The sequence below is a fragment of the Pseudonaja textilis genome, chromosome 2 (assembly GCF_049901715.1).
Source record: "Pseudonaja textilis isolate UNSWEBS1 chromosome 2, rPseTex1.2, whole genome shotgun sequence".
In the NCBI taxonomy this organism is placed as follows: Eukaryota; Metazoa; Chordata; class Lepidosauria; order Squamata; family Elapidae; genus Pseudonaja; species Pseudonaja textilis.
This window is the reverse complement of record NC_141991.1, coordinates 145,448,988-145,475,555: the sequence shown is the minus strand read 5'-3', so window position 1 is coordinate 145,475,555 and position 26,568 is coordinate 145,448,988. Positions and strand designations below refer to the sequence as shown.

General features: G+C 46.3%; 1 protein-coding gene across 6 annotated transcripts; it reads right to left on the bottom strand.

Moving 5' to 3' along the window:
- Window positions 1-1,309: 1,309 nt before the first annotated feature.
- Window positions 1,310-25,964, bottom strand: LOC113443401 (semaphorin-3F-like). 6 transcript variants are annotated; one of them, XM_087925743.1, is made up of 18 exons: window positions 25,484-25,964; window positions 23,641-23,899; window positions 16,335-16,495; window positions 15,876-15,938; window positions 15,478-15,597; window positions 15,022-15,115; window positions 13,990-14,109; window positions 13,139-13,278; window positions 11,036-11,150; window positions 10,244-10,313; window positions 10,004-10,148; window positions 9,577-9,799; window positions 8,387-8,475; window positions 8,246-8,287; window positions 7,905-8,062; window positions 6,543-6,610; window positions 2,572-2,702; window positions 1,310-2,228 (listed from the first exon to the last, which is right to left on the bottom strand). In XM_087925743.1, exons 2-18 carry the CDS (start codon window positions 23,741-23,743, stop codon window positions 1,749-1,751), a joined length of 2,322 nt encoding a protein of 773 aa, XP_087781869.1. In that variant the 5' UTR covers window positions 23,744-23,899; window positions 25,484-25,964; the 3' UTR covers window positions 1,310-1,748. The 6 variants fall into 6 exon arrangements, with proteins under 6 accessions (XP_087781869.1, XP_087781867.1, XP_087781866.1 ...); XM_087925741.1 differs by having other exon boundaries at window positions 2,572-2,705; window positions 25,484-25,963; XM_087925740.1 differs by lacking the exon at window positions 25,484-25,964 and adding an exon at window positions 24,212-24,573 and having other exon boundaries at window positions 2,572-2,705.
- Window positions 25,965-26,568: the final 604 nt, after the last annotated feature.

Here is a 26,568-nt window from a genome sequence, read left to right as displayed (position 1 = left end):
CAGATGAATTTAAGAATCTTTTTGGAGAATGCACCTTTAAAGACATGCTCAGCAGAGGTGATCAGTGGGCTCATGGTAATTGAAGGAGAAACTGTTAATATTAACTGGGCTACATATTATTTAACCACGATTTCTTAATTTTAATATAAAAGTTTGAGCTAAAATGTATGACTTATAAAAAGTGGCATTTTCTGTATATTTGTAGAAAGCATTATTATACTAAAGGTAGTTGAATACACCTTGGGCAAACCGAGGAAGAACTAGCATGGATTCTGTGAGAGAAAAATCTTAGAATTCTGTGTCTCAAATGTGAAATTAGTGATCATCAGAAGATCATTGTGTACTTGAAATTTTCAGATGCTTTTCACAAAAATCTCATACCAAAGCTTATGTTGAATGAGAGGGTCTATCTTCCCATGACTCAATATTTATCTAGGAAAAATGCAAGTAATGACATCAAAATACTCTGTTAAATTTAAGAAATGAGGCATAGCAGAAATAAATAGGGAATAGCCAAATTGACACCTAGGTTTAGATTATGCAATCCCAACCAGCCTGGGAAAGAGCTTCAAAAAAGCTTCCCTTCATCACATATTCTAGAATTCATTCCATGAGTTGTAGTCATAGCCCCACTTCTCCCCTCATACCCTGACTCCAATGGCTTTTTAAAAATATTACATTCTTCAGGAATAAAGCTGGTAAGACCTATCAACAAAGTAAATGAAAGTAAATGAAATCTAAATGTGTATTACAAGTGGGAGTTGATGGCCCAGAGTATGGCTCAACTGTAGATGAAACTTGGTTTGGTCTAATACAGAATCGGTTGCTTCTTATTCTGGAAGAGCTCATAACCTGCAAGGTTTTTAACCATTTCTGTTAAAATTATCAGAAAGGGGGAAGTAATCGAGATAAAGGCCTATGTGTTTCTGCCATAAAAATATACTTCCTGAACTAGCGTCTGTAATGGATTAAAGCCGCCTGCTTTCTTTTGGCTGAAAAGCAGTTGATAGACTGGCATTTGGGCCCACTGTATCACCAAGCCCATATATTCTGTATTTCCTTATTCAGTTAAGGCTGGACAAAAAGAGGAATGGTGTGAGTACTTCCATTGAAGCAAAGGGTTCCGTTAAATACCTGTGGTGTAGGCAGTACTCGGGATAAACCACTAAACTCGTTTTGACATTGCCCTCTTTCGGTACATGGCAGGGCTTGATTCTGACGAGGCTGGATCTTAAAACTATTTGTAACATTGGGCTCACGGTGCATGGAAATGTTCTTCCTTTCACAAATCCACAACGGCCCTTTTCCATTTTGTTTAGAAAATAAACTGGTATTTTATTTTCTGCTACATGCTTCTGCAGCATAGGGTTAATAAAATGATGGTGTTAATGTTGAAGGAAGCCCCACAGTTTTCCTTCTATGATGTGAGAGGATGGCATAAGATTGGGAATGAATACTGTAAAAAAAAAAAAAAGAATGCCAAAGCCTTTGCAATTAGCACTAGCCAGCTTTCCATTTCAGGAAAGAGCCAGTAAGCCCTGGTCCTAAAAACCCTGGAATTAGCCTGGACACACCGCACCCCACACTTTGTTAGCAATAGTGTTGTCCCCTCAATCTGGAGGAAGCAAAGAGGTTTTTCCCCATCTCTAGATCCACTCAGCTCTTCAAAAAAGAGTCCCCTGGAATGTCATTCTCTCGCGCCAAAGATTAGGTCAAAGCCTCTCCCTGCCCACTGTCTTCCATCCAGCTCAGCTTCGAGGTGGAGTTGGATGCCCTGCCCATGGCCTGGAGCGGTGGTGGTGATGGCGGTGGTGGTGGTGGTGTGGGCGACGGCGGCTGCTGGTGCTGCCGCTTTGCCAGTGATTGGGACTACTGGTGGTCCAGTTCAGTGAGTGCTGCTGAGCAGCTCTGTACCAGTTGGACTGCTGTTCAGAACTCCACAGGCTGGGTCCAGTGTGGGCCTGGTGGCCGCTCTGGCTATGCTGGATGCCTTGGGCTCTGTTGAACTGTTGCCAGTAGCTCTCACAGATGCCCAGGGTAGGTGCCTCTTCAGAGGTGATGGCCCCCTCCAGCAAAGCCCGGGGAAGGACATGCAGACGAAGCCGCCGCAGCGTGTGGCGAAAGCGATTCTCAGTGCCTACGCATTGGTAGAGCCCACTGTCGGATGGCATCACTGGGCCTAAAAGGACACCCTGAGGTGTTTGGAGCAATATGCGATCCCGGGGCAACTGGGGAAGGAAAGAGCGTGTGACATAATTGAAATTACTTTGCTTTTTCAATTCGCATCTTACACAGCCATTTCACTAGTCAGTGCCCTAGTCTGCATAAGCTGTATAATGTGGTCGGTTTTGATCTAACAAAGCGTATGCGAGTCTGATTACAGGTTTTGTGAATTCAGCAAAGTTTCAATTGCCAACTTCAACATCCACCGTGAGACAGTGACTTTTAGATTTTGTTTTCTTAAAGAGTGCCCGCCATATGATCAGATTTTTCCAATCCTCGGTTTCAAATTCCCACAGTATCTGCGCCCGCAGCATGAGGCCACGTGCCGTAATGCTTAGCAGGACTTACCACTTTGCGTTTGGTAGAATCGTCTGTTTGCATAAGCCACTTGATGGTCGCGTGGGGAGATCGGGGTTCACACTCCAGAAACACACTTCCTCCTTCTAGTCCGTATTGAATCTGTTCACTTAATTGCTGTTCTGCTGTGATGGGGGCAGGGGGACCGGGAAGGGAACAGCATTCCTTGAGTTCTGAGACCCCACTGCATTTCAGTAAAGGCTGGAAGTAGACAGTCTGCTAAGCACAAGTCTGGCTTCCAACAAGTTGTTGCTATACAAATATTTAATCTAAGAAACCCAGCAGCTCTCTCCAGATTTCTGCTAAAATGAACACAGTAGGACTGCTCATTTTTTACTCATTTCTAAAGTACTATGCTATGACAATGTACCACCTATGTTCTTTCAACCTTTACCAGGGAAGAGAGGACAAAATTCAAGGATTTCTCCCACCTTGAACGCAGTAAAAAAAAAATCAGCATTAGTAGGAAATGGTCCTTGGATGCAGTAGACATTATAAATACCTGTCACCCCCGTGTTGTCCTGGTCAGAGCAAGGACAATCTGGTAGTTGTCCTCTGTAAAAATGTGTGCAAAGCCAAAGCAGACTCCTGGTTAAACTTTCAAGTACTACAAAGGCAACAAAATAAAAGTTTTTTGCAATACAGCTCTTGCCGGTGTCTGTGCTATCTTGGGCTGATGGGAGTTGAAGTCCAAAACATCTGGAAGATATTAACAATGTAATCTACCCAGGACTGTTTAGAAGCAGGCCCCTTTTCCTTCCCTAGCAGTTTGAAGAGAGCATGTCCACAATTACAGCCTTATAGGAGCATACGGTCTGTTGCTAGACATCTTCCTTTCTCCCTCTTTTTTTTAAAAAAATGGTTACTAATGTGATACAGGTTCTACCACACAAAGCAGGATTGCCCAAGTGTGATGGCTTGCATGCACAATGGGGAACTTGTACAAAAAAAGACACCATGTTCTCTTTGTGGATCAATAAGACACTTTTTCCATGGATCAGCAGTGCAAGGGAACAATTACAAGGGGGGAGCAAGGAGTATGTGAGTATGTGGGCAGCAAGTGTGTGTGTGTGAGGGAAGTTGAATATGCAGAGTGGGTGCAGTGGGGCTGGACATGAGAGAGAGAGAGAGAGAGAGAGAGAGAAGTGAGACATATGAATTATGGGACTGTGACTTTGGATTCAGCCACTGCTGGCTTCAGGAGAGTAGCTCATAAATGCAATCTTGGTTAAGGGAAGAGTTTCTTAAGCCAAGTCACAAAACTTATGAGCTCTGTTCAAAACATGATACAATTATAAACTGTATCCAGAAGTGTAGTTTAATAGACACAGCCCTTTTTATTTGCAGAAATGCTCATCAGTTATCCAAGGAGCCCAAAGAAAGAAGTCATGTGCCTTTTGATTTAGAATTTTTATCAATTTCCATGGAGATTAAGTTATCAAAAAATAGGATGGTGGAAGCAATGCACTGGTGTGGAGGTCCACTTCATGTTATTTTCTTGGTCGGGCTACAGAAACACCATCTGGAATGTTTCTCAACTTCCTTGGTCTAGATAAGCATCTGAAAGAGGTCACCCTGAAGTCAGCAGAAGCTACACTCGATGCTCCATGGAGAGAGAATCACTAGAGCTACTACTAGGTTTTGCACCACAATGCACGGTTCACTTTTCCTTTATAGATTTAGGTAGTCGTCTGACACTTAACTAGCAGAGATGGCCTATATGAAGTCCTCAATTCACTATGCCAATAACCAAGATGATTTATTTTAGAAAGCAAACAAGCAGTTCCCCAAAAAATGATTTCCTCATATCCGCCTAGCGGTAGATACATCCACTACCACCTTCTATGTTGTTGCACAATTTTACTTTTGCAATTAGGGAGAGAGGCAGTGCCAATTGAAATACTGAGGTGTTCAGTATTCAGAAAATCCAGAAAATCTAAATAGATAACACCCAAAATGTGACACAGTTAAAAAGACAAGAAAGCCCCAAAAGCAGTTAAGAAGGTAGAGGCAACGGAAAGAAAAATCTGTGCAACAGACCTCAATGAAAACGTACAAATCACTTTCCTCAACCTGGTCCCTTCAGACATTAGTGTCTGATATTCTCTAATCTTTGGGGAGACAGTGAACAATCATTACCAAAAGTAACCGAGCTTCACCCAAGCAGGAGGAGCCCACTACTTAACACACAAGTGCAGGAAAGTCTTAAGATTATTAATTCCAGTTGTAAATGTCAAGGAGCTGCTATCTATAGCTGTACAAAATCTATGTATCCGGCTCTCAATAAATGTATGAAAATAGCATTTGGGGGGAGGGGGACACAGGAAGAGCTAAATTAAAATGCAGTGCTTTTTACTCAGATAAACTTTTATTTCCCACCGAACAATTTTGCATCCTTTTCCAATATACACTTGGCCAATCAGACAAGCTAGTTATCCTTGTTTCCATTCCAGTAGCCAGCCAACTGCTGTTTCCTCTAGCGTGCCTAGCCATCAGTAGAAGAACAGCAACACCAAAGAATTCCTTATTTCCCAATACTTCCCATGCTCCAGAGAGAAAGATAAACGATTTGGAAAGAATCGGGAAACTTGTATGATTTCGCTAGCAATAACTAAATTAATTTTCCGATCTAGTAACTTCCAGATGCGTTGATATTCCAGCCTCCTTTCCTTAAGTTGTGATCACTAAAGCAAGCTAATAACGTGTATTTACATAATATTGCACTAATATCAGCCTGCACTGCTGGTGACACAAGTTAACACAAGCCTTCTCCACCCAACTGTTATTTGTTTTGCGACTCCCTACAAATTATTATCCTGTTCAAAGAAGCCTCAACCCTGCTTTCTCCTTCTAGATTGAAGAATGGGTCTCACAGCTAGCCAGCTTCCTAAATGGTCAATTAAATTCTGTTCCTCTTAATCATGAATGCTGGAGAATAAGTACAGTTTCACGTTATAAATCTCCATTATACTATTTACCTTTCCAGGTACAATCTTTCTTCAATTTTTCAATTTCAGAATTACACGAGTATTGAAATCTTCCTAATCTATAACAGGCAATTGGTGCACCTAGCCAAATATTGCCTACTAAGTGGCAACAACTTTCTACCTTGAATTACCATGGTAGACCTCATGATATTTCTTAAAATGAGATATTCCAAGATTCCTTCTGGCATGCAAAACAGGTATATATATTTCCATGGACTAATGGTTATACAGGTAGTCCTTGGTTAACAACCCTTTGTTTTGCAAGGGTTCAAAGTTACGATAGCACTGAACAAGGAAACCCAGGCTGGTTCTTCAAAGTCATCATTGCAGCCCTCCAGTGGATATGTGATTGCTATTTGCAACCATCCGTACCAGCTGTAGATGAACGAAGTCAATGGGAATTCACCTAACAGCTGCAGCTGGAATTGCTGGTACTACCATTGTTAGCGCACTCATAAGATGTTGCACTTCATGACCGTGTCACTCAGCGACAAGAGTTCCCAGTCCCAATTACTGTGGTTAACCAAGGAGTACCTGTACTTCTATTCTCCTTTGTTAAAACAACTTTTGCAGATGTGCCGTGCAAAAATCCAGGGGACGTGCAAAGAATGAACATTTTTAAAATCTTTTTTGCTGTTATCTAGTGAACATTTTTGTAACCTGGGTTTGCTGACCTTCCCATTACTCCTCATTTAAGAAGGAAATTTGACTGGAGTTGCACAGCTCAACCTTACAGCTAAGTTTTCTTTAGACTTTTACTTCACTGCCTTCTTTGCAGTGTTTCCTCCAAAAATGCTGACCACTAGAGATCCTGTGGAAGGGATGTGAGAAAAACGTGCCTTTTCATCCCATATGCCAGTCTGTTTCCCAGGCTGCTAAATTACTTCTGTGTCCATTATTTTTTTTAAAAACAAACAATATTGGCTGGCAAGTAGAGACTGACGTCCATTCATAGGGAGATCTGGAGAGACTTACCCTTGGCGTTAAATCCACGGCACTGCCTCAGGGGATCGCCATGTTTGATATCCTGGCGACGGCTCCTCCTGGTCAGAGACAAAAGATACACCCTTCATTGCTCACTCTCTTACGCAGCAGCTGAGGAAATACATGGTTCCCAACAAATGTGATGCGATTAGTCCACATATATTTCCTCTTCATGACTTGATGGTAAGTTTCAGAAAAGCAACGCCACCATGCTCTTGTCTTCAAAGCAACTTTTACGCACAATGGTCTTGTTCACAACACTTGCTAACCAAGGAAGGTTAAGAGTTGAGGCAAACAGGAAAACTCAGTGAGGCAATTAATCCAGAGAGGATTGATTTTGGCTCCAAACAGACCTCGGTTTGTTTAGAGCTAAACTAAGTTCCATCAGTAGACCAAATGACCAGAAAATTAACTGCCTCTTTCAATGCCTGTTTCTTCTCCAGGCACTTGATCTCAATTGGCATTTCCTTTCCACGGGGGTACACAAGCAATGTTTGCATGGAAAAACAGAACGAGGTAGGGAATGGGGTAAGTGATGCTGCCTTGCCGGTATTAATTGCACCAAATACACACATATACATGCAACTGTAATTTGTGACTGCTGGGAGAATCTAGAAAATCCAAGATTTCCTCTGCTGCCACCTCATGAAGGAACACACCTAAGTACAGTAGAATTTTATCTGGGGGAAAAATAATAAAATATATCCTGATTGGCCTGGGGGAGCCTGACTTTTGGGTTACCCTGTGTATGTATGTATGAGTGTGTTTACACAGAGATACAGATTTATAAATATGTAGAGATACAGCATATAAATACACACACACAAACACACTCTTTCTATTTCAGTAAAAAAAAAAAAGAAAAAGAACTCAGGCAGTTCTTCAATTTTCTGGGCTCAACCTTCTCTTTTAGTAGACTGATTCCAAATTCTGTTGTCTTGAGCCGACTCAATTTTTCTTGCCATGTGTACAAACCTGCCTTGACTCATGTCTCTGTTTATCTGTGCATGACTTAAAGTCTGTCTCATGATTATTCCATAAGGTTAACCCTCTGCTTGTCTGCTAAGTGACTCTGATTTCTGTTCTCTCAGTGCAATAGGGCAGGCATTTCGGAGAAAATATGAAGCTAGATCAGGCGGAACAGCTAAAATCCAGGCCAAGGAGTCAGGATTGGTCCTGCCACATGCTGCTTCTCACAGGCAATGGACTGGATAGAAGTGCTTGTTTTGCTCCCTCCTCCATTCAACACGGTTCTGGCTCTCTCATTGAGATGAGACACACACAGAGAATTCTGGCCCTGGTTGGCTTTGCTTCCAAACTCTGCAACATGCATTAGCAATTTTGGAAACTGACCTTTTGGCTGTGTGACTGTAGCGGGCACAACGTTGCCCATCCCATGCGCAGTAGGGGTCCCGGGCCAGACAGCAATCAGCACAGGCTTCACCATACTCCCGGCATCGGTGGAGGGTCAACTGGGAAACGCCCATGTCAGAGGAGACATAGAGCTGTTGCTACAAAAAGAGGAGAGTGGGATAAACCTGTGGCATTTGGTACTCAACAACTGTTCCCAGATCCCTTTGCCTCTGATGAACTGAAGGCATCCTTCCTTCCCACAGTGATAGGCGACTCTTATATAGTAATTCTTTGTGCCTTGTTTAATTCCTTGGCGATATATATCCTGAACAACCACCTACTCGTTTTGAGGATATCCACAGTGTCTTCACTGGAGCTGGTACCTATAAGGCGACAAGAGAGAGAGGGGGGAAACCTTGAGGAGAGCAAAAATGGCGAACATAACAAGGGGAAGTCAGCACTGGGCTTGTCTATTTGCTCACCCTGAACACCTCAACTTCCTCCAGAGTCAGTTCTTCCAGTATCCCTTGTTCCTTGGGCAACACAATCACCTTTTGCACTGTACCTTGGTCTGGAGGGAGAAAATAGGAGCATTAATCAGACAATGATTATGCTGCTCAGTGAAGGGCATATGACAGATCTATTTCTGAGGAGAATTAAGACAGCGCTGTTTACCTTCAAAACCCACTCCTGTGTGGAAAGAAAGCTGTCAATTTGCCAGTGACAGCCCCCCCCCCATCTCTAAATAGCAATGATCTGAAATGGGCAGGGGGCAAAGGAACATGGAGACTATTTTACAGTGGGCTCCCCTTCTATGAAATTCTGTTCCCTTGAAAGCTGTAAATCAGAGTTTGCTTTGAAACCCTTTCTTGTTCCAATTTTTTTTTTTGAAGATTTTGAGCAAAAAGTAATTTATCTCAGACGTGAATTCAGTGTTTATTCTATACTCGAATCACTTAATAGTCTATTTAGCCATAGTGCCTGGAATATTATCCCCAACACTTGTTCAGAAGTTCCTTTGCTCCTGCCAAAAACCTCATTAAACGCCCCATCCATCTTGCAGGGGCGGCCGCCTTCTCCTGGGCAAATTCCAATGGTTTGCTCTCTATGATTTTAGGAAAGATATTACAACAATTCTCCTTCACAGGATACCCTTTGCTCGTGTCCTTGGTTCTCATGTTCTGCGGTATCCTATCAAGTTGGATACCTGAATTTAATTCTCTACCTCCTACCCAAATTATGATAATTTGGATAAGGAAAACATATGTTTTTTCTACAATTTGTCAACTGATTATTTTTTTTTTACAAAACTTACCTAGTTCCACTTAGTTACCATGATGAGCTTGGTGGTTTGACTACAACCTGCTAATGTAGAAGCCAACCCTGTCATAACTGTTGGAATAACTTTCACTGGCTGGTCAATTAGTAATTTTTAATTGGGCGTTTTCTTTTATTCTGATCTTGGGTGAACTGAATCTGGGTATATATTTGTTGGTCTGGTTGTAATTACTTTCTATTATTGTTCTCATTATTTTTATTTAGAATCAAAACGTAATTTAGATTGCAAGTCTTTTTGCCTTTTAGAATGAGAAACTAAAAAGTAGCAAAACTAAAAAGGAGAAACTAAAAAATGAGCTGGTCCCCAGGTGGAATTGCAAAGTGCTGGACATACCTGTGCCAAGGAAGAGCACCTCGTAGCGCCCATCCACGGCATCCACCAGGTCCACAGCCAAGGTGGTGAAGCTGTAGGGGACATTGGTCCTCACCAGGAGGGGACGGCGCTGGAGGGGATAGACTGCATGGAACATCAAGGGATGGGCCCGCACGAAGGTTACCAGCTCATCAGAAAACTCACGTGTGGAGCGAAGGCCTGGGGTGAAGGTTCCTCCCGGGCACTAAAAAAAAAAAAAAAAGGAAAAAACGATCCCATAAACTCATAACTGGAGAAAAATGAAAGAATTAGGATTCAGTTTTCTTTTCCTGCTTGCTTTGCTCAGAATCAGGAGCGAGCCAAGAGGTTACTGGAAGGAGTTTACAGAACGAGAGGAAACAGGAAATGAAATCTTGAACACTTGGAGAGTAAGATGTTTGAGACTCACGGCTCCAGGACGAGGGTAGGGCACACGTCCTGTGTATGGCCCCCACTGGTAGTTGTGTCCTTCCTTATGGGCAAAGGGCCCGTTGAAGACAGTGCGGATGTCAGCCATGGAATAAACACAGACAGCCGAGCCACGGAACACTGACCTTGGAGGAGAAGAGGCAGAGCCAGAAGGACAGAGGAAGTGAGGCTGGGACTCCTGCACAGGGTCTCTCCAACCCATCACATGGGCTTTACTCACCCCAGTGTGGAAAAGACCCCATAGAGCAAGGGATGCTTCTCATCCTGGGTCGGCAAAAGGAAAACATCACCTGGGGGAAGGAAACAAACCAGTCGAGCACTTCGAAGGAGATGTGCGTGCAAGGTTTGCCCTGCAAAGCTCTGGGGCGGTGTTTCACAGCCTTGACAACCTGAAGATGTATGGACTTCAAATCCCAGGGTTCCCCAGTCAGCATGGACAGATCTAGTTCATGCTTTGAGGCTTATCTTCCCCAACCGGCAGTCTTCCAGATGTTTAGGAATTGCAAATGCTCCCAGTTGCCAGCTTGCATGAGAAAGTTATTTTAAGAAACAAATGAAAGAGAAAGATGTTTAAATAAGCGTGTGTGTTGTGTGTTTAATGGCCATTTCACATACTAGATTCAGGGACTGTTTATACAATGGCCAGGGCCAACAACACTGCCAAATCCAAACAGGTGCTAGATTACATTGGCTTGAAGTTCAGCATCAACACTGAAGGCGGAAAATACTTTTTAAATGGCCATAATGCTAGATTTCAATGGCTGTTTTTTTGTGTTGGGTTTTTTTTGTTTTTTGGTCACTCCTTAAGCACAGTCCATCTTTAAGCCCTTCAGCTGGAATCTCTCTCCAAACTTTAGGCAGAATTTCTGGCTCACACTTCCTTGAACAACCCAGCCCTGCCTCTTTTATCAAGGCCCAATTTTCCAGGCCTTCACCGCGATCACTACACCCCCAACCCTGTCCCCTCTTCTCCCAAGAACAAAAGCTCTCTCTGTCCAAAAGAAGGGCTCACGCAGCTCGTCAAAGAAAGTCTCCACGCCATCCTCTCCAATCACAGAGCACACCAGGCGGGCTTTGAGGAACGTCGTCCACTTGTTCAACAAGGAGCGCTGTCCACCATCATCGTTCTGGAAAAAACGCAACAGATTTACTAGGACGATCCCCGTGATTCCACAGATGCATAAACCTTGAGGAAAGACCGATATGGGACCGCTTTTGAGCTGCAAGGGGGTGAAAACAGCTGTTTGCACCTGGGAATTATGTTTCAGCTTGCAGGCTGCGAGCAGCAAAAATTAGGCTGAATCAAGGTACAGGGTAAAAGGATACCTAATAGGACAGCCTACTCCATCCTAAGACCACTAGATGAATGGGATTGCACCTACCATTGACCCAAGCCAGCATGAGTCTGTTTGAGAAAGACTTCTTCCAAGTTTGGGGCAAATCTGAAGGCCTCAACTGAGTGCCATGGGAAGCTTTAACTCTACAGTCAATAGCACTTAGACGGTGCTTTCCAGCCCTCTCTAAGTGGTTTACAGAGTCAACCTATTGCCCCCAACAATTTGGGTCCTCATTTTACCAAACTCAGAAGGATGGAAGGCAGAGTCAGCCTTGAGCCTGTAAGATTTGAACTGTCAAACTGCAGGCAGCCGGCAGAAGTAGCCTGAGTACTGCATTCTAACCACTGTGCCACCACGGCTCAAGAGGTACAATGATGGCATGTGGTCTCCAAAATTTGTGATTCTTCCAACAGCTGTCACCAAATTGCAATGTACAACATGACCAAAGGGGGAGGGATTATTAAAAGACAAGGAATCACCATTTTATAAATATTCAATAAAATAAATTTAAATATAATTGAATTGAAACGTATGTTATTAAATCAAATTTAGTTTTAATCCTGCCCCCACCTGACTTTCTGCATATGGTTGCTGGCATGCTAAAGGTTGAATTCTTTTGGCTGGAACAACTGCTCACCCTTGCTCTGAAACCTCCAGATTAAATACTTTTTTTTTTTTTTGCAACTTCCCACCACGGAGAGCCATGCCAAGAGAATAATGGGACTCTGGGGAAGATCTCATTTCCCTCTTCTAATTGTGGACCTGGGCCTCCCCAGCGCCAAACAAGCTATTCGGCTGTGCAGTAGCATTTCAGCCCTTCACACTGCCTGCACCTCCTGAGAACTCACCATAAATTGCAACGCAGCAGCTGTTCCCTCACCACCCGGTAGGGTTGCACTGACCATCCTTCCATTTGCTGGGAAAATTTAAAATCTACCAGGGATGATTCTTAAGGAAACACCCCAGTAGATTGTGTTCATGATTGTGTATCCCCGGAGAGCAGGATGGATACGTGCCCACTTACCATCTACGCAGTGGTGGGATTCAAATAATTTAACAACTGGTTCTCTGCCCTGACGATTTCTTCCAACAACCAGTTCACCAAACGGCTCAGAAAGTTAACAACTGGTTCTCCCGAACTGGTGGGAACTGGCTGAATCCCACCACTGCATCTACGCTGTCTATGGGGTATGTGTGTACTCTGCAACAGGCAAGGGACAAAATTGCTTGTATCTCTTTGTGTCTTTCCCTGGCCCTCAACACGTTTTCATCTACCACCCGCAAGGGCCACTCCGTTTGCTTCGTCTTCTCTGTTCAGTTGCTGTCTTTGTAAGGCTGGTTCTTTTCACCCTTTATTTTTCTTTCTCCAAAGTTGATCGCTACTTTGCCAAATCTTGGGGGAAGTCCTTATCATGTGACCCTTTTTATGTCTCACAGAAGACTTTAGCATTCCTGTCCCATCAACATTTGCCAATCTTGTTTGCTCTTAAAGATCCAGCGTGGCACCTTCAAGAGGGAGGCTTACAAGCGGTGGGCAATTCTTCTTTCCTACTATAGAGTGGAAGTCAAGCTTGGTTTGACTCCTGAGTCAAACCTTTCATTCCCTCGGATGCTTTTTAGGATCTCTAAGTAGAACGTAAGAGATCACGAGCAAAGCACACACCTCCAGCAGGGGCTCCCGGTGGCCTCCCCCTTCTTCTCAGTCCGCCTTGCCCAACCCTGCTCCCCCCGCCCCCACCCCACCCCCCACAGCAAAGATGAAATCCCACTCTGCTCACCAGGCACACCCGTCCCACCCGAGCGAGTACGGCAGGCCCCACGGCACCCTCCAGTGCTTTTTCACGGAAAAAGAAGTAGAGCTTGTCATCATTGTGGTCGGAGCTGTCAGGAATGACGTGGGCTTGGAGGAAAATGGGGTCTGAGGAAGGGGGAAAGAGATGCCATTGCATGGGTTCACCACCAGATGGAGACTGCAAACACTCTAGTTTAGCCTGAAGCAAACTTTTGGGAAGAGATGCTGCCATAAAGCAAGTCCAAAGTATAAGGTCCCTCTCCTTAGTATGCACAGTTCCTCTGCAGGTCACTGTCTACTCCTGCGCCTTGGGGTGCTTTTGTCTGCAGACCAAACGACAGAGGCCTTTTAGAGACTACAACAGAATGAAGGAGAGAAAAATCAAGTCTGCTGACTTTGGCTCTTTGGCAGAGGTGTTTTATTGGCTGCGGGCTCTGTTAGTGGACGCAGCACCCGGAAGCCATGTCTTGAAGTCAACAGAGTACAATTTTTAATTGGACAGGAGCAGCTTCACATCAGTGGGGGAGCAATCGTATGAAGTTGCTTTCAACGCAACATGGTTCAACTGCTCCTGCCAACATTTGGATTGCCAGTCAAACTCCAAGAACAGCCCATGCCCTGGCAAAGGCTACTGTACTATTTTTCTGGGTGACTGGCAAGTCCTGGCACTATCCTGATGCCCTCCTCCTCCCTCCCACCCCCCCACCCCCCCGCTGCATAAGATATCCACGCTATAAGAATTCATTCTTCTATGTGTTCTCCGTCATGGTCTCTTTATCTCATCATTCAGTCCAATTTCCCCCTTGGTTTTTCTCTAGATGGTGCTTGGCCTCCTACCGTAGAGCCACCGGGAATCATGCTGCTCTGTACGTACAGCTGGGCGTGGTCCCATGGTCCGGAACAAGGCAGCATCGGTGCCCATGAAATCCACGTGAACTCCAGCATACAGCGTGTTATCTGGAGGGGGTGGGTCAGGAAGAAGAGAACAATGGAACATCATTGGGAGTAATCATGTGCAGGCATAATCAGGGGAACTCTGTAAGATCTGGAGTTTTGAGAACATTAAAATACAGGGAGGTGCCTTAGGCTTTGTCAATCTAACCTACTCAACAGCATGGACGGCCTTGAGGGTGGGGTAGGGAAATGATCGAGTAGGCTTGGGTGTGTTGATGCCATTTGCACCAAGGCCACAATTTATGCCTAAGATATTGTGACATCAGGACGTATTGGTGCATTTCAGCTATGTCATCATCACAGGAATGGTATCATTGGGGCATCGGTAAAGCTCCTGATAGATGCCGCTGCTGCTGCTGCCTACAGACACGATCTTGCCAGGGTGTCAGACAATGGTACTTCTCAGCTCTGCTCCCTCCAATCCTTTCAAATGAAATGCCAGGGATGAATACGAGACCTCAGCCATCCCAAGCATTTCTGTGCAATTAACGAAAGCTTCTCTCGCAAAGACCTTTCCCAAGTACTTTGTTCCCCTCCAGCCAGCTGTTTACTTCCTGCAGCCCTGATAACAAACCAAAAGCCACAAAGATCAGACAGGAGCTATAGATAGCAGGGTTGTGCAGCAATTCAGATTCAAAGGAAACCTGCAATTCAAAGAGCACATGGACACACGGATGGAAACACACTCACACAGCACATGTCAGCAACTGCTTAAAGCAATCACCATTTTTTTTGTGGGGTCATATGACAGCTATGGAGGGCGGCCATGCCACCCAGGAAGAAGCAGCTTGGGTTTAACAGCTACAACACAGTCTCCACATGGATATTGACCAGAAGGGTACCTATACAGCAGCACAGTTATTCTTTGTATCTTAGCAATACTTCGTCCAACTCAACTCACTCAAAGCTACTTACTGATAAGCACAGCCATGCTGGACTGCCGGGGGTCGTAAGGACATTTCCCCTTGCCTGGTTCCAGAGAATGAGGCACTATGCGAAACAGGTATTCCTGTGGAGAAGAAAACAGGGAAAGGACAACAGGAACATCATCCTGAAAGCCTACTTTGATTTCAAGTCATATAGAAATGAAGACACTTTCAGGGTAAGTGTTCCAGTCCCTGCTTCCAAATTCTGTCTTTGCCCTGCCCTCTTTTCTCGACTGTCCCTTCATAGAAGTGACCTCATATCAAGGCAGACCACCAGCCAGCTGAGTTAATTCCTATTCTGCTCTGATTATCTTCCTCAAAGTTCCCCAAAGGTGCCACAGACTGAGCATAGAGAGAGAGAGAGAGATGCCTTTCTATCGCTAAGATACTCTATGGTTCTTTTCCAGCAGGAAGACATTGTCGGGTCGTGGGTCTGTTTTCTTACTTCAGAGCGCCAACCACGATTGATAAGGATGCAGACTGGATGATAAGCCCCCGTTCCGCAGGCATAGAGATGAGTACGGTTCAAAGGCTCCATCAGCCGTATGTAGTTGAAACATTCACCCTACAGGACAAGAAGAAGGAAAACATGAGCTGGAAGACACAAGGAGTTGCCAGGCAGGTGTTAATACAGTCTCCATCTTCCCAGGAATACATAGATTAAGGATCCTGGATTGTATAGAATAAAAAAAAACTAACAACTGAGAGTAACTATTTTCCTTCCAAAGATGCAAGAAATTGGATAGCTTTTGGACACTCAAAACCGAACGTATTTTCAGTCCACAGATGCATTGAAGCCAAGCCAATAAACGCACTAGGTACAGGGTAACAATTGCCACTTACTCTCTGCCCTTTCCCTGCCAAGCGACACTCGTTCTCCTGGTTTGGTAATGCTGGCCAATGGATCTGAAGAAATAAAGAGAGAGAGAAATAAAGAGAGAGAGAAAGAAGGGTCATCTTGAGATGCCGCTCCTTTTGGTTTATTGCTTCTCCAGCTCCTCCTACAGTTGGCCTTTCTTAGTTGGAGCTACAACCCAATGAATCCTGTCCATCTTGCAAGATATATAAGTGGGATATACCTATCCCACTGCCTTGTTTACTCTATTGCATCTGTCAACCCAACCCAAGGCAATTAGCAACCACTGCAGAAAAACGTTGGTCCTGATGAACATGAGAGGTCTTTCTTGCTCTCTGAGCTTGGTTGTTTTCTTGTAGATGTTTTATTACCCAAATTAAGTAACATCATCAATGCTAACATGATCGACATTCTGAACTGGTCCAGAGGGATTTCCCCCGACTTACAATCAGTGGCTCCTTGTTGATGTTGTGAAGGTCCAAGGCCACCAGAAAATCTCGTGCCCCCAGATAGAGACGTTCCTGGTCTTGGTCCACCAATAAGATGCGATAATCACTGGTGTTAAAGTTGAAGCTGAAAGGACGAGCAGTGCGGGTCTCTAACAATTCTGTGGAGGGAGAGCCTCAGAGTCAAGTACCCGTCTCATTGTCTCCTACTTCTCAGGAGTAGGACACCATTTACACACTGACAAAAAGAGAGGTCAGGCTTGCGCCTAAATACATTTTTAGGAATCTTTATGTAAAGCAGGGGTCTCCAAACCTGGCAGCTTTAAGACTTGTGGACTTCGGTCCACAAGTCTTAAAGTTGCCAATTTTGGAGACCTCTGATGTAAAGCGAACTTTGGTTATCTTACTAGAGTGGGGAAAGCTATAACTTGATAACTCATTCAATATGCTGCCTGAAGATTCAATGCTGATGGGCAATTCTATGGTCTTCACTTCTCCTTACTCTTCCCACCTACGACTATTTTCATCTGAGCAAGGTCCCCCCAAAAGGTCCCCTACTTTCTTAGAGATATCTGGCCCCTTGGCCATCCTTCTGGAAGAGGACAGTCCTATGTGATGAATTTGCCCTAGCCCACACTGTCCACCTGACCATACAAAAGACAAGAACCCAGAATCCTAATCTGCCTTTTTTTTTAACCCTTTGCCCCCCCCCCCGCTCTCTCCTTGCACACAGAAAGGGCAGCAACTGGATCATGTTGACCCACGTGATGGGTGGGGTGGGCTGGCTTGGGTTGAGCTCAAGGGGTATTTTGGTCTCTTGAAGTGGCCAAGGCGGAGCCAACGTGGGGGGGTGGGGGGGTGTTCAGCGGCTGGTACAGCAAAGAGCCTAAATCCCCCAGCAATCCCCTAGCCACATTCCATGGGCACAGATCAGAGAGCGATGTGGTGAACTTCCCACCTGTGGTGACCTTGGGGATGAGGCCAGAGGACGCCAGCCAGGGCCAGTTATGCTCTGTAGTCAAGTCTAGGCAAGAATGCAGAGATCAGGGACCAAAATTGGCCTAATCCCTCTAGGCAAGTGGGCTAAAGCCAAGAAGAAAAGCAGATTTCCAGGAGGTTGAAGAGGAACAGATGCAGGGGAGAGATGAGTCTGGGGAGATGAGGAATTGAAATTGAATTAAAGAAACAACCAAGCCAAGAGCAGAATTGCAGGAATGTGACCAATCTGTCCTCTCTCTGTCCAGTTCAGCTGACATCTCCCATCTCTTCTCTGGAAGCTGGGAAGGAACTCTGGAAACCTGATGGAATTCCCCAGGCATTAACACATGGCAGGTGGGAGACTATCATGCTCGCCCCAAGAAATAATGGCAATATGCCCAGGGTTAGACTGTATCATGTATACTGCCCAGTTTTGATATACAGTGCCCATTATATAACACTGGGGGTATATAGTAGTGGCATTAATCTCTTCTAAGACAACCTAACAATGTTAGATTATTAGGTATTCTTGACTGTGATGGAGAACATCAAAGCAGAACCTCTTGAAAGCATCTTGCCAATGCTTCATCCTCCTGCATCCATTTATCACCAACGGAATGCTGACGATGAGGATAGAGGTTTATTGGACATCAGATGAAGACGGTCTCACTCCCCTAATGGACTTCTCTGGGACAAAATAAATAATTCAGGTGCAATTGCTGTACCCTCAGGATTGTGTGGGTGGAAATCATTGGTGGCACAGGGAAAACAATCCGTTCACAAGATTTTCATGGAGGCCACCTGGAATTGGCGGAGCGGTGGCTCAGCAGTTAATACACTGGATTTGTTGGCTGGAAAGCCAGCAGTCCAGGTTTGAGACCTGAGCTTCTCGCTATGGAGCGAGCTCCCTTTACTTGCCTCAGCTCCTGCCAACCTAGCAGTTTGAAAACATGCCAACGTGAATAGATAAACAGGTATCACTTCAATGGGAAGGTAACAATGTTCCATGATATCACGCTGACCACATGACTGCAGAAACGTCTTCAGACAATGCTGGCTCACAAAGATGAGCACAGTCCCTAAAGTCGTCTATGACTAGTGGAGTAAAATCCACAGAGGCCCCTTCACCATTTTTTTTAACCACCTGGAATTTCCATACCCAGAAGAAGTCCATTCTGTTGCAGACAAGGAAGCCTTTAGGTAGGAGTCTGCCTTGGCAGAAATGGAGCCCTTGGGTTCCACAAACCCCTTATTGTCCGATTTCATAGGCCCCCTGCACTTGGGAAAAAAGAGGGATGGCCTTTGGAGGAGCAAGCAAGAAATCAGGAAACATTTGTGAAAACCCAAATAAAATTTTTACAAAAAAAAGAAATCAGGAAACATTAGAATCATCTGTCATCTTGCAGGCAGACTAAAGCAGGCTGCAGCCTGCCAAAACAGTCAATGGGAAATATGTGTCTAGGAAGTGCAACTGGTCAGCACGTTGTTGGTCTTTGGCATGATGACTGAAGCTCTTTGGGCTTAATAATGGATCTTTTTTAGCCTTAGCTCCACCCCCCTCTAATGAAATATCCCAAGCAAGTTAAATTCTGCTCAGATAACTAATTACTTCTGCAATCACAGAACTGTGATTTGTATTTCTGTGTTATTTGAAGGGTGAACCATAAGTCACGATTAGTTTCTCTATCAAGCAAAATGAAACCCAAAGAAAAAAGCTCAGGAGGTAAATCGATTGGAAATGAAGGAACATTTTAGATGTTCCCTTCTGTGGAGAAGAGACCCGGGTTGCCTAACCTCCTAAGCTTAAAAAGGTGCCTTCTGCTATGAGAGAGATGCCGTCCCATCACTCATTCTGAAGTGAGATTCAGCAATTTTTTTTAATTTATGTAGCTGGTACAAGAGGGTGCCATTTTATATCCCGTGTCACCCTGCTAGAGTAGGGGAAGTAGGGGAAGCAGAGTTAGTTATCATATAATGGCACTTCCTACAATAACCCAGTAAAAGAAATCAGGATTATTATCCTTTATATTGCAGAGAGGACATGGGTGGGCAGGATTTTTGGCCACCTGATATGGACCTCCCCTGGCTTGTGCCATTATCCAGAAATGGAGCAGAATGGCAGCTGAGGGTGCTTCCAACACTGGAAATGGATAGCATTTTCTTTTTCTTTCTTTCTTTCTTTCTTTTTTTGAAAAAGTTTTATTGATTAAATTGTTAAAACCATTGGATGTGGTGCGATCGTCCTGACAATCCTGTTTGTCATACATATTATGGCATAGAATACATATTTTATACAGATTTATACATTGATACAATATTTTCTATTTCTAACCATCTATTCTGCCAACCCTACTTTCTTTTGGTTCTAGATCCTTCCTTTTTTCCCACCATTGATAGAATTTATTCCATACTTTATAGTATTCGTTCTCATCTTTAGGAAACGGATAGCATTTTCCACTGCACCAAAAGGGTAGCGGGAGTGCTCAGGAGCGAGCCTGGGGCAGCTGTAGGCCCCATCACCAGCTCAACTCTCTAATAATCCCTTCCCTCTATTACCTGTAACCCAGCATTGGCCTTGGTCCGTATAAGGGCAGGTCCAACCTGCCTACATAAAGAGCCAAAGCCGAGAGAAAATAGCTGGCTAAAGCTGAGTTTTTGGCAAGAGTGAGGTTCAACGAGAAAATAATTCATTTCCATGAACGAAGGCAAATGTAAGTGTCCCAGGATAATATTGCACGTTCCAATCTGTGTCAGACACCGGAACCTGAGGTTTAATCTTCCGATCTTTCGGATTTGTGCTGGAGCCCATTCTCAGGGAACTTCTCTCTCGCCAGAATGTGTGCTTTGGGCTATTCTCTGCATAATATTTATGTGGTGCCTGCTTGTGTGTGGCTTTTTGAGTTGTTGATTGGGGTGTGGATGGCCGGAAGACTAAACTTCTGGTGACTGACCCACAACTGGCCATCGATACCCTAATGAACAACTAAAAAGCCACACACAACCAGGCACCATATCAATACTAGGCACAGCACCAATTCTACTCAAAGCACACATTCTGGTAAGAGAGAGGTTTCCAGCACCAGTCCAAAAGCTTGGAACCTCTGGTCCCAGTGATCGACCCAGATTGGATCCTGCATAATTCATTCTGTTCGCCATTTGTCTTTCACCCATTTCATAGAATGAACAGGCAGAATTATTTTGTGTGGCAAACCTTGGAACAAGATAGACTATTGAATTATAACCAGCCACACTCAAAAACTTTAATACACTCTGATAATCAAAGGGCCTGTCTTAGCAGGAGCACTTCCTTACAGAGTCCACTTAATCCAAATATGCTGCCAGACCTTGCTTAAACCATAGCGGGCATAATCATCGGGACGTGCTGTTGTACTTGCCGCCACCATCCCCAAAACCCAGAATAACCAACATGACTTGAGCTATGGACTCTGGTGGAAAACCTCCCATGGAAGACACCTGCCTCCCCAGAGTGCTCCCAAGGTGGACTCAGGCTGATCAGGTTTCTCACCAGAAAACCTCCTGCCAGAGGTGGCACACAACCTGCCCAGTTCCATGGGAGGAAGACCCAAGTCCCCCCCTGACCCCTTCACTAGTTGCACAGGGTATCCCTTATGGTCCATGTATGTATGTCCACGAGCCTAAGCAAGCACACAGAGTGGGGTGCGTGTCTCTTTATCCATTCGGGCACATGCGCATGTACAGAGAAACCAGAGTGATGTCTGGAGCTTTGCCTTTTATAGCCAAGGCTGCTGCCGCCCAAAGGAATGAATTGTCCTTTGGCCAAGGCTCTCGCTGTTTCTTTATGCACCCGCTCCCCTCCCTTTCACATGTACACATGAGCTACATTTTCATAGTTGAAGGAAAGGACGACAAAGCAACTACAGTGAGAACGGCAGCAGGGTATCTATAGCAGGGAACGTGGCATGCACAGCCTAGCCGTTAAGCTCCTCTCCAAGCCAAGCTCCCTCTCTTTTCCCCTGCCCCACAATGTGCTTTAGGAAGGGGAATCCATCCACGTTCTAGTCCCTTCTCTGTATGGCATGCTGGGTATTTTAAGCTCTTCTGGGAAATCCTTTCCCCCAGTGGCTGGCAAGTAATTAGATGCCGGAATCCCCAAGAACAGAGGGGAGTGTAGGGGAACCCAGCAAGGTCACTGGGTATTTTGGGGGGTGGGGGGGAAGAATGCTGGCCGAAGCAGGCAGATGGACCCACAGATGACGGTATGATGTGCCTACACAGCAGTAACTTGTACACCCCTTGTACAAAAATACCCTCCGCAGCAAAAACACAATCCATCCAGACAATGATTAGCAGTACAGAAACAAGCAAGAGGGTGACTCTGTGTGTTGACAGCAATAAATTCATGCATTCATCATGCACAGACAAGCTGCTTTGATTGGCTGCCTTGGGTCCCACATGGCTAAACTATCTTTAAAGTGGTTCTGCACATATAACACTCACCAGCACCCTAGAGTGTTTTAAACCATAAAGCCACTGAGAAAATCTATAATCTATAGTTAGCCTTTTTGTTTTTAAAGGTACAACTGGCCATCTCAGGTCAGAAATCTGAGAATATGGGATCTTGAAATTATACGCTCTTTGCATTTTAATGATGCAAAACTTGCTGCTCTTCAGAATGTATAGACGCGGTGGTTTGAAACAAGGCTGGGTACTGTTAACGTCTGTATCTGTTTTGATTAGGTCCAACATAAGACGACCACAGGAACCCGTGGCCATTGCCATAAATAATATTAAAATTTTAAAAAGAAGAGATTGACGCATGAAACTAGATCTGCTGCCTTGCTAAAAATGACTGCAAACTTTCTCTTTGACAAGACCCACACACACACACCATGTAGCAGCTGACTCACAGAAAAGAAATTATTCTGCAAATCTCCAAGGTGTTTGGTTCGACACTAGAGGTGGAAGGAATTCTTGGCAAAAAGAAGCAGGTTATTGGTTTCAGCCAAACAAAGCCATTACAGTAAACATTTGCTGTCCCGCCAGAATCCAATTGTACTGTAGGTTTTTTTTTTTAAAGATAACAGCAGACTTCTCACTTTCCTCTAAACTGTTGTTGGGAGCTTACCTGGGGATTATCTCTTTTTATCCTCATAGTCTGTCTATGAATCAGTTAGGCTGAGACTGATTGAGTATTAAAGTAACATTTTCTTGCCTTCCTGGACCTCCCCAATCAAAGCTAGGAATACAGCTGATTACTTTGGGCACCAGTATCAATAAGCTGAGCAGTGATACGATGCAGGAATAATTCCTTTCCCCATGATAAGAATCCATTCCTGGGAGAGCCAAAATGTTTACTCAAGTTATCAGAGTGCATAGTTAAAATGATTGGTGAGCCAGTCATTGTGTTTTCATAATCGCCCCTTTTAGCACTAAACAGCAGTTAGACAATCTTCTCAAAAAGTATCTTTAGTTCAGTTTGAATGGGTGACTACAAGGAAATCTCAAGGTTGGCAGCAGCAAACCAGTTCCACACTGTTGCCAAGAAAACCAGGACCAAATTATCAGGAGTTGTCATCTTGAGAAGGACCATGGTTTACTTTAACAATGTTATTTAGTTGTTAAAGAAGTATTCTTCCTGCTTTCCTTTCTCACAGTGAAACCTTGGAACTTGTTACAATTCCCTCATTTCCAATAGGAAGGGAGGGAGGGAGGGAGAGAGGGAAGAAGGAAGGAAGGAAAGAAGGAAACCTAGATTTTCTCCGGACTTCCTGAAAAATGCACTCTCTACCACGTACCAGTCTAATTGAGGAACAGTCTTTTAAGCTTAGTCCAACCAATCTAAGGATAATTCCTTGTAATAAAAACTCATAGTCATATACAGCAGATTCATTATTGGTCTTTGAAAGACTATTTTCGTCTAATTTATTTTCTTAATTTTTGGTTTTTATCCCTTCAGATAATCTGCTGCCATTAAATCCGTTATCTAGGCTAACAGGCTGGGTGACTAACGGCAGGCATATAAGTCTCCAAGAAACAAAGAGAAGAACCCCCAAATCAGAAGGTTGCACTTTTCCCCACAAATCCATTTTATTAGTCTGAAAAGGGGCTACCAGCTACTTTCCTGATTTTTGAGTATCACTCTTCCCACAAACAGAAAAAAGCTCTCTATTCTGTCAAGAGTTTTGCAATGGATTGCCATGCCTCACCCTTGTCCACCCCAGTGCCCCCTTGCAGCTTTCTCCCTTCTCCCAATACTGGCATGCCCACCCAGGAGAGGAGGCGCCACCGGAAGGCAAAAATACAGTCTTACCCGGGACTCACCTGAACGACTTTAAGCCTCTCTTACCTTTGTAGGTGAGATAAACCCGAGGCGCTCCCGTCTGGCTGCTGTGACCCAAACAGCAGCAGAACAACAGCCCCAAAAGGAGCAGCGTTGCCCAGGGCACCATGGCGGGGTCAATCCTCGAAGCAGAGAAAGGGTGGTGATGATGATGATGATGATGATGATGCCCAGCTGGACCTGGGTTCGAACGACGGAGGATGTTGGAGGCAGAGGCGCCGCGTCGCTGCGAGGAAGCGTTGGACGGGCCCGGGCCTAGAGGGCGCTGTGCGGAAGTAACCAAGATCAAAGTTCCCTTCCTCGCCCGTCCCACCGGGCCCCGGGCCAAGCAGCTGTAACCCGAGTGCCGGCCCGCGGCTGATGGGCACTTCAAAGGCTCGCTCTCTCCCGGCCAGCTCCGGTAGATTTCTCTCCCCACCCCCCCACCCCTCCCCTCCCTTCTTGCAGGCTAACAGACCTTTGAAGTTGGGGCTAGAGAATGGGAGATCCAAGAGAGGTTCCTCTTTTTCCACACACCCCAAAGAAAAAAAGAAAGAAAAAAAAAAGTGGGGGGGGGGAGAGAAGCAGACTACCTTACCGGGCTCCGCCTGCATCGCTAAGAGCCCCCCACTCCCTTGGAAAGAGCGACCCCTGCCGGGGTCCGACACGCAGGCGCTCCAATATAGGGAGAGAAGCCGAGCGGGGAGGATCCTTTCATCTTGGGACGGCCCCCTTCATTCTGGAGAGGGCACTGAGGTTCGAGCTGCCATTCTGGACGCAGGCTTGGGCTTCGCCGTGGCCTCCTGACGCCATCACTCTCAGTACAAGGGACGCAGGAACGGCAGCAATCCCTCCCCGCACCCCAGCCGGGCTATAATCTTCCCCATGCCACAGAACAGGTGCCCGGGGACAATGCCAGCAGCAAGTCCATCCTGCACCAGCCCAGCTCCGGGATTCGGTGCCAACAGGGCCCGTCGAGGGCTTTTGATCTGCCTGCCAACCCCGCTTACCACTCCCCCCCCCACACACACCCCACTCTGCCCCCCCCTCCCCGTCCCGGAGCGGGTGCCTGCATGCGTTAATGTGTGAGTTTTCTGCGCGCTCCGTCCTGTCCTGTCCGCGACGTGCTGCGACCTGCCCCTCCCATACCTGAGCCAGGTGCAGCGGAGGAAGCAGCGCAGGCTGGGACTTGGAGTCGATTGCCCTCCACCCTCAGGCCCCCGTCGATTGCCCTCCATCCTCAGGCGCTTGGAAGACGCGTCCGCCTGCCCCGTTCAAAAACCTTCACCAAACTTTCGCTTCGGGTCGGGCGGGCGGGCGGCCGCTTTCCTCAGCCTGGCAGGAAGAGCACAAAAGCCGAGCTCCGCGTCCCCCACTCCCCCGCGCCCCCCGAGGGCGACTGCAGCGCCCTTGCTCGCCTTTTCCCATCCCAGGCAGCTAAGATGCTTGGCGAGATTTCAAGGGAGCCGCGGACTCGCCTGCCTCTGCTCCGCATGTGGCTGCATCTCCGTCAAAGTTGCCGGCTATCCCCGAGGCAGGTTTTCCACACACACACACACATCCCTCCCCGTCCGGAGAGAAGCGCTTCCCTGAAGTCTCGCCAGGCGTCTTGCCGGCTCGCCGCGAAGAGAAGCGAAGCCCAAGCGGCTTCCGCCGTGGCACCGCCGGCGGTTTCAAGAAAGCGCCCGGGCATATCGAGGATAGGCTGAGTCCACAGGCAAAAACCGTGGGGAAGGAGGGGGGGGAGGAGGAGGAGGAGAGGGGAGGGCGCGCGGGGCAGAATAAGGTAGCAAAAAGCACCGCGGAGGAAACGAGGGTCCGGAGCTGAAGTCCGACGGCTTAAGAGGACGGGAGCAAAGTGGTCCCTTACCCCGCGGTAGCTCTCCGCTCCGAGATCGACTCCTCGGGTTTAGTTCCAGTCAGCTCTTCTGTGCCCGGGGAAAAAAAAAAAAGCTTCTCCGGGATGTAGTTCTAACCCAGCGGGACAAGCGGCTTTGAGGAGGGAGGGACATGTCTCCTCGCACACAACCCCCCTCCCCACCCGGATTTTATACCTCTGCGATAGGACTCGTGGCGCAGGGTTTTCCCTTGCAGCTCGGGGCTTCCCTGGAGCAGATAAGCAACACCCTGCCTCCCCCGAGGGGGCTGGGGCGGCTTAAACCCCTTCGCGGGGCGGCTCCTCCTAAAGCCAGAGGGGCTGTAGGTGGGGGTGGGGGCGAGCCCCTCACTCTCTCCTACCAGGATCTAAGGGCGGGAAACGAGGACCAGGAGGCGAACGGGGGACATTGCTGAGGAGATTGAACCAGGACTCCTCCATCAGATGTACGGGACGCTTTCACGCCTCCTTTCTCTTCCCGTTGCTGCTTGTGGCTGCTATATAGCCAACTCATAGAGCTGGGCCGGGCGCCTTTTCACCTGAGGCGTAGTGGCGGGAAGCGGCCGAGGAAGGAGGGAACTGGTTGTCACCACCACCTTTCGATCCAGGAAAGCCCGGGGGCGGGGGGGGGCGGTTCTCTTTAGAGCTATATGCAAGTTGTTAGCCGCACCGTTGATTCTCCCCAGCAAGGAGGGGAGGGGGCCAGAAACAGGGCCGAGCCTGGCAAGGAGCATGAGAAGCGGGGGCGTGGGGGGAGATCAGGTGCTGGTGGATCGCAAGGAAAGGCGCTTTGACAGGTCCTGGAAAGCAGCAGCGAGGTGACTTTTAGGAGCAAGGCAAGGGCCTCCATCTTTTCCTTCCCGGTACTGGGTTTATAACTTGTTCTCAATGGCCTCCAAAGTCCTTCCTGACAAATTGCTTCGGAGAAAAAACGAAACGAAACAGGGAGCAATTCAGTATTCTGGATGTATCCGGGGTTGGAAGGAATTAGGACCAGATCGGGGGATGCAAAACCCTGGAGCACCGCTAGACGGCGCGCAGCAGAGACTTCCTTCCGTAGCGCTTTGCTGTGATTTTAG

Excerpts from the sequence above, each read along its gene's own strand:
- LOC113443401 (XM_087925741.1), bottom strand. The coding sequence starts at position 23,743 with ATGGTGCCCTGGGCAACGCTGCTCCTTTTGGGGCTGTTGTTCTGCTGC. Across the intron at positions 15,598-15,875 it reads TGGCAGGGAAAGGGCAGAGA|GGTGAATGTTTCAACTACAT; the intron begins GTAAGTGGCAAT and ends CTTGTCCTGTAG. Across the intron at positions 15,116-15,477 it reads ATCGTGGTTGGCGCTCTGAA|GAATACCTGTTTCGCATAGT; the intron begins GTAAGAAAACAG and ends TCTTCTCCACAG.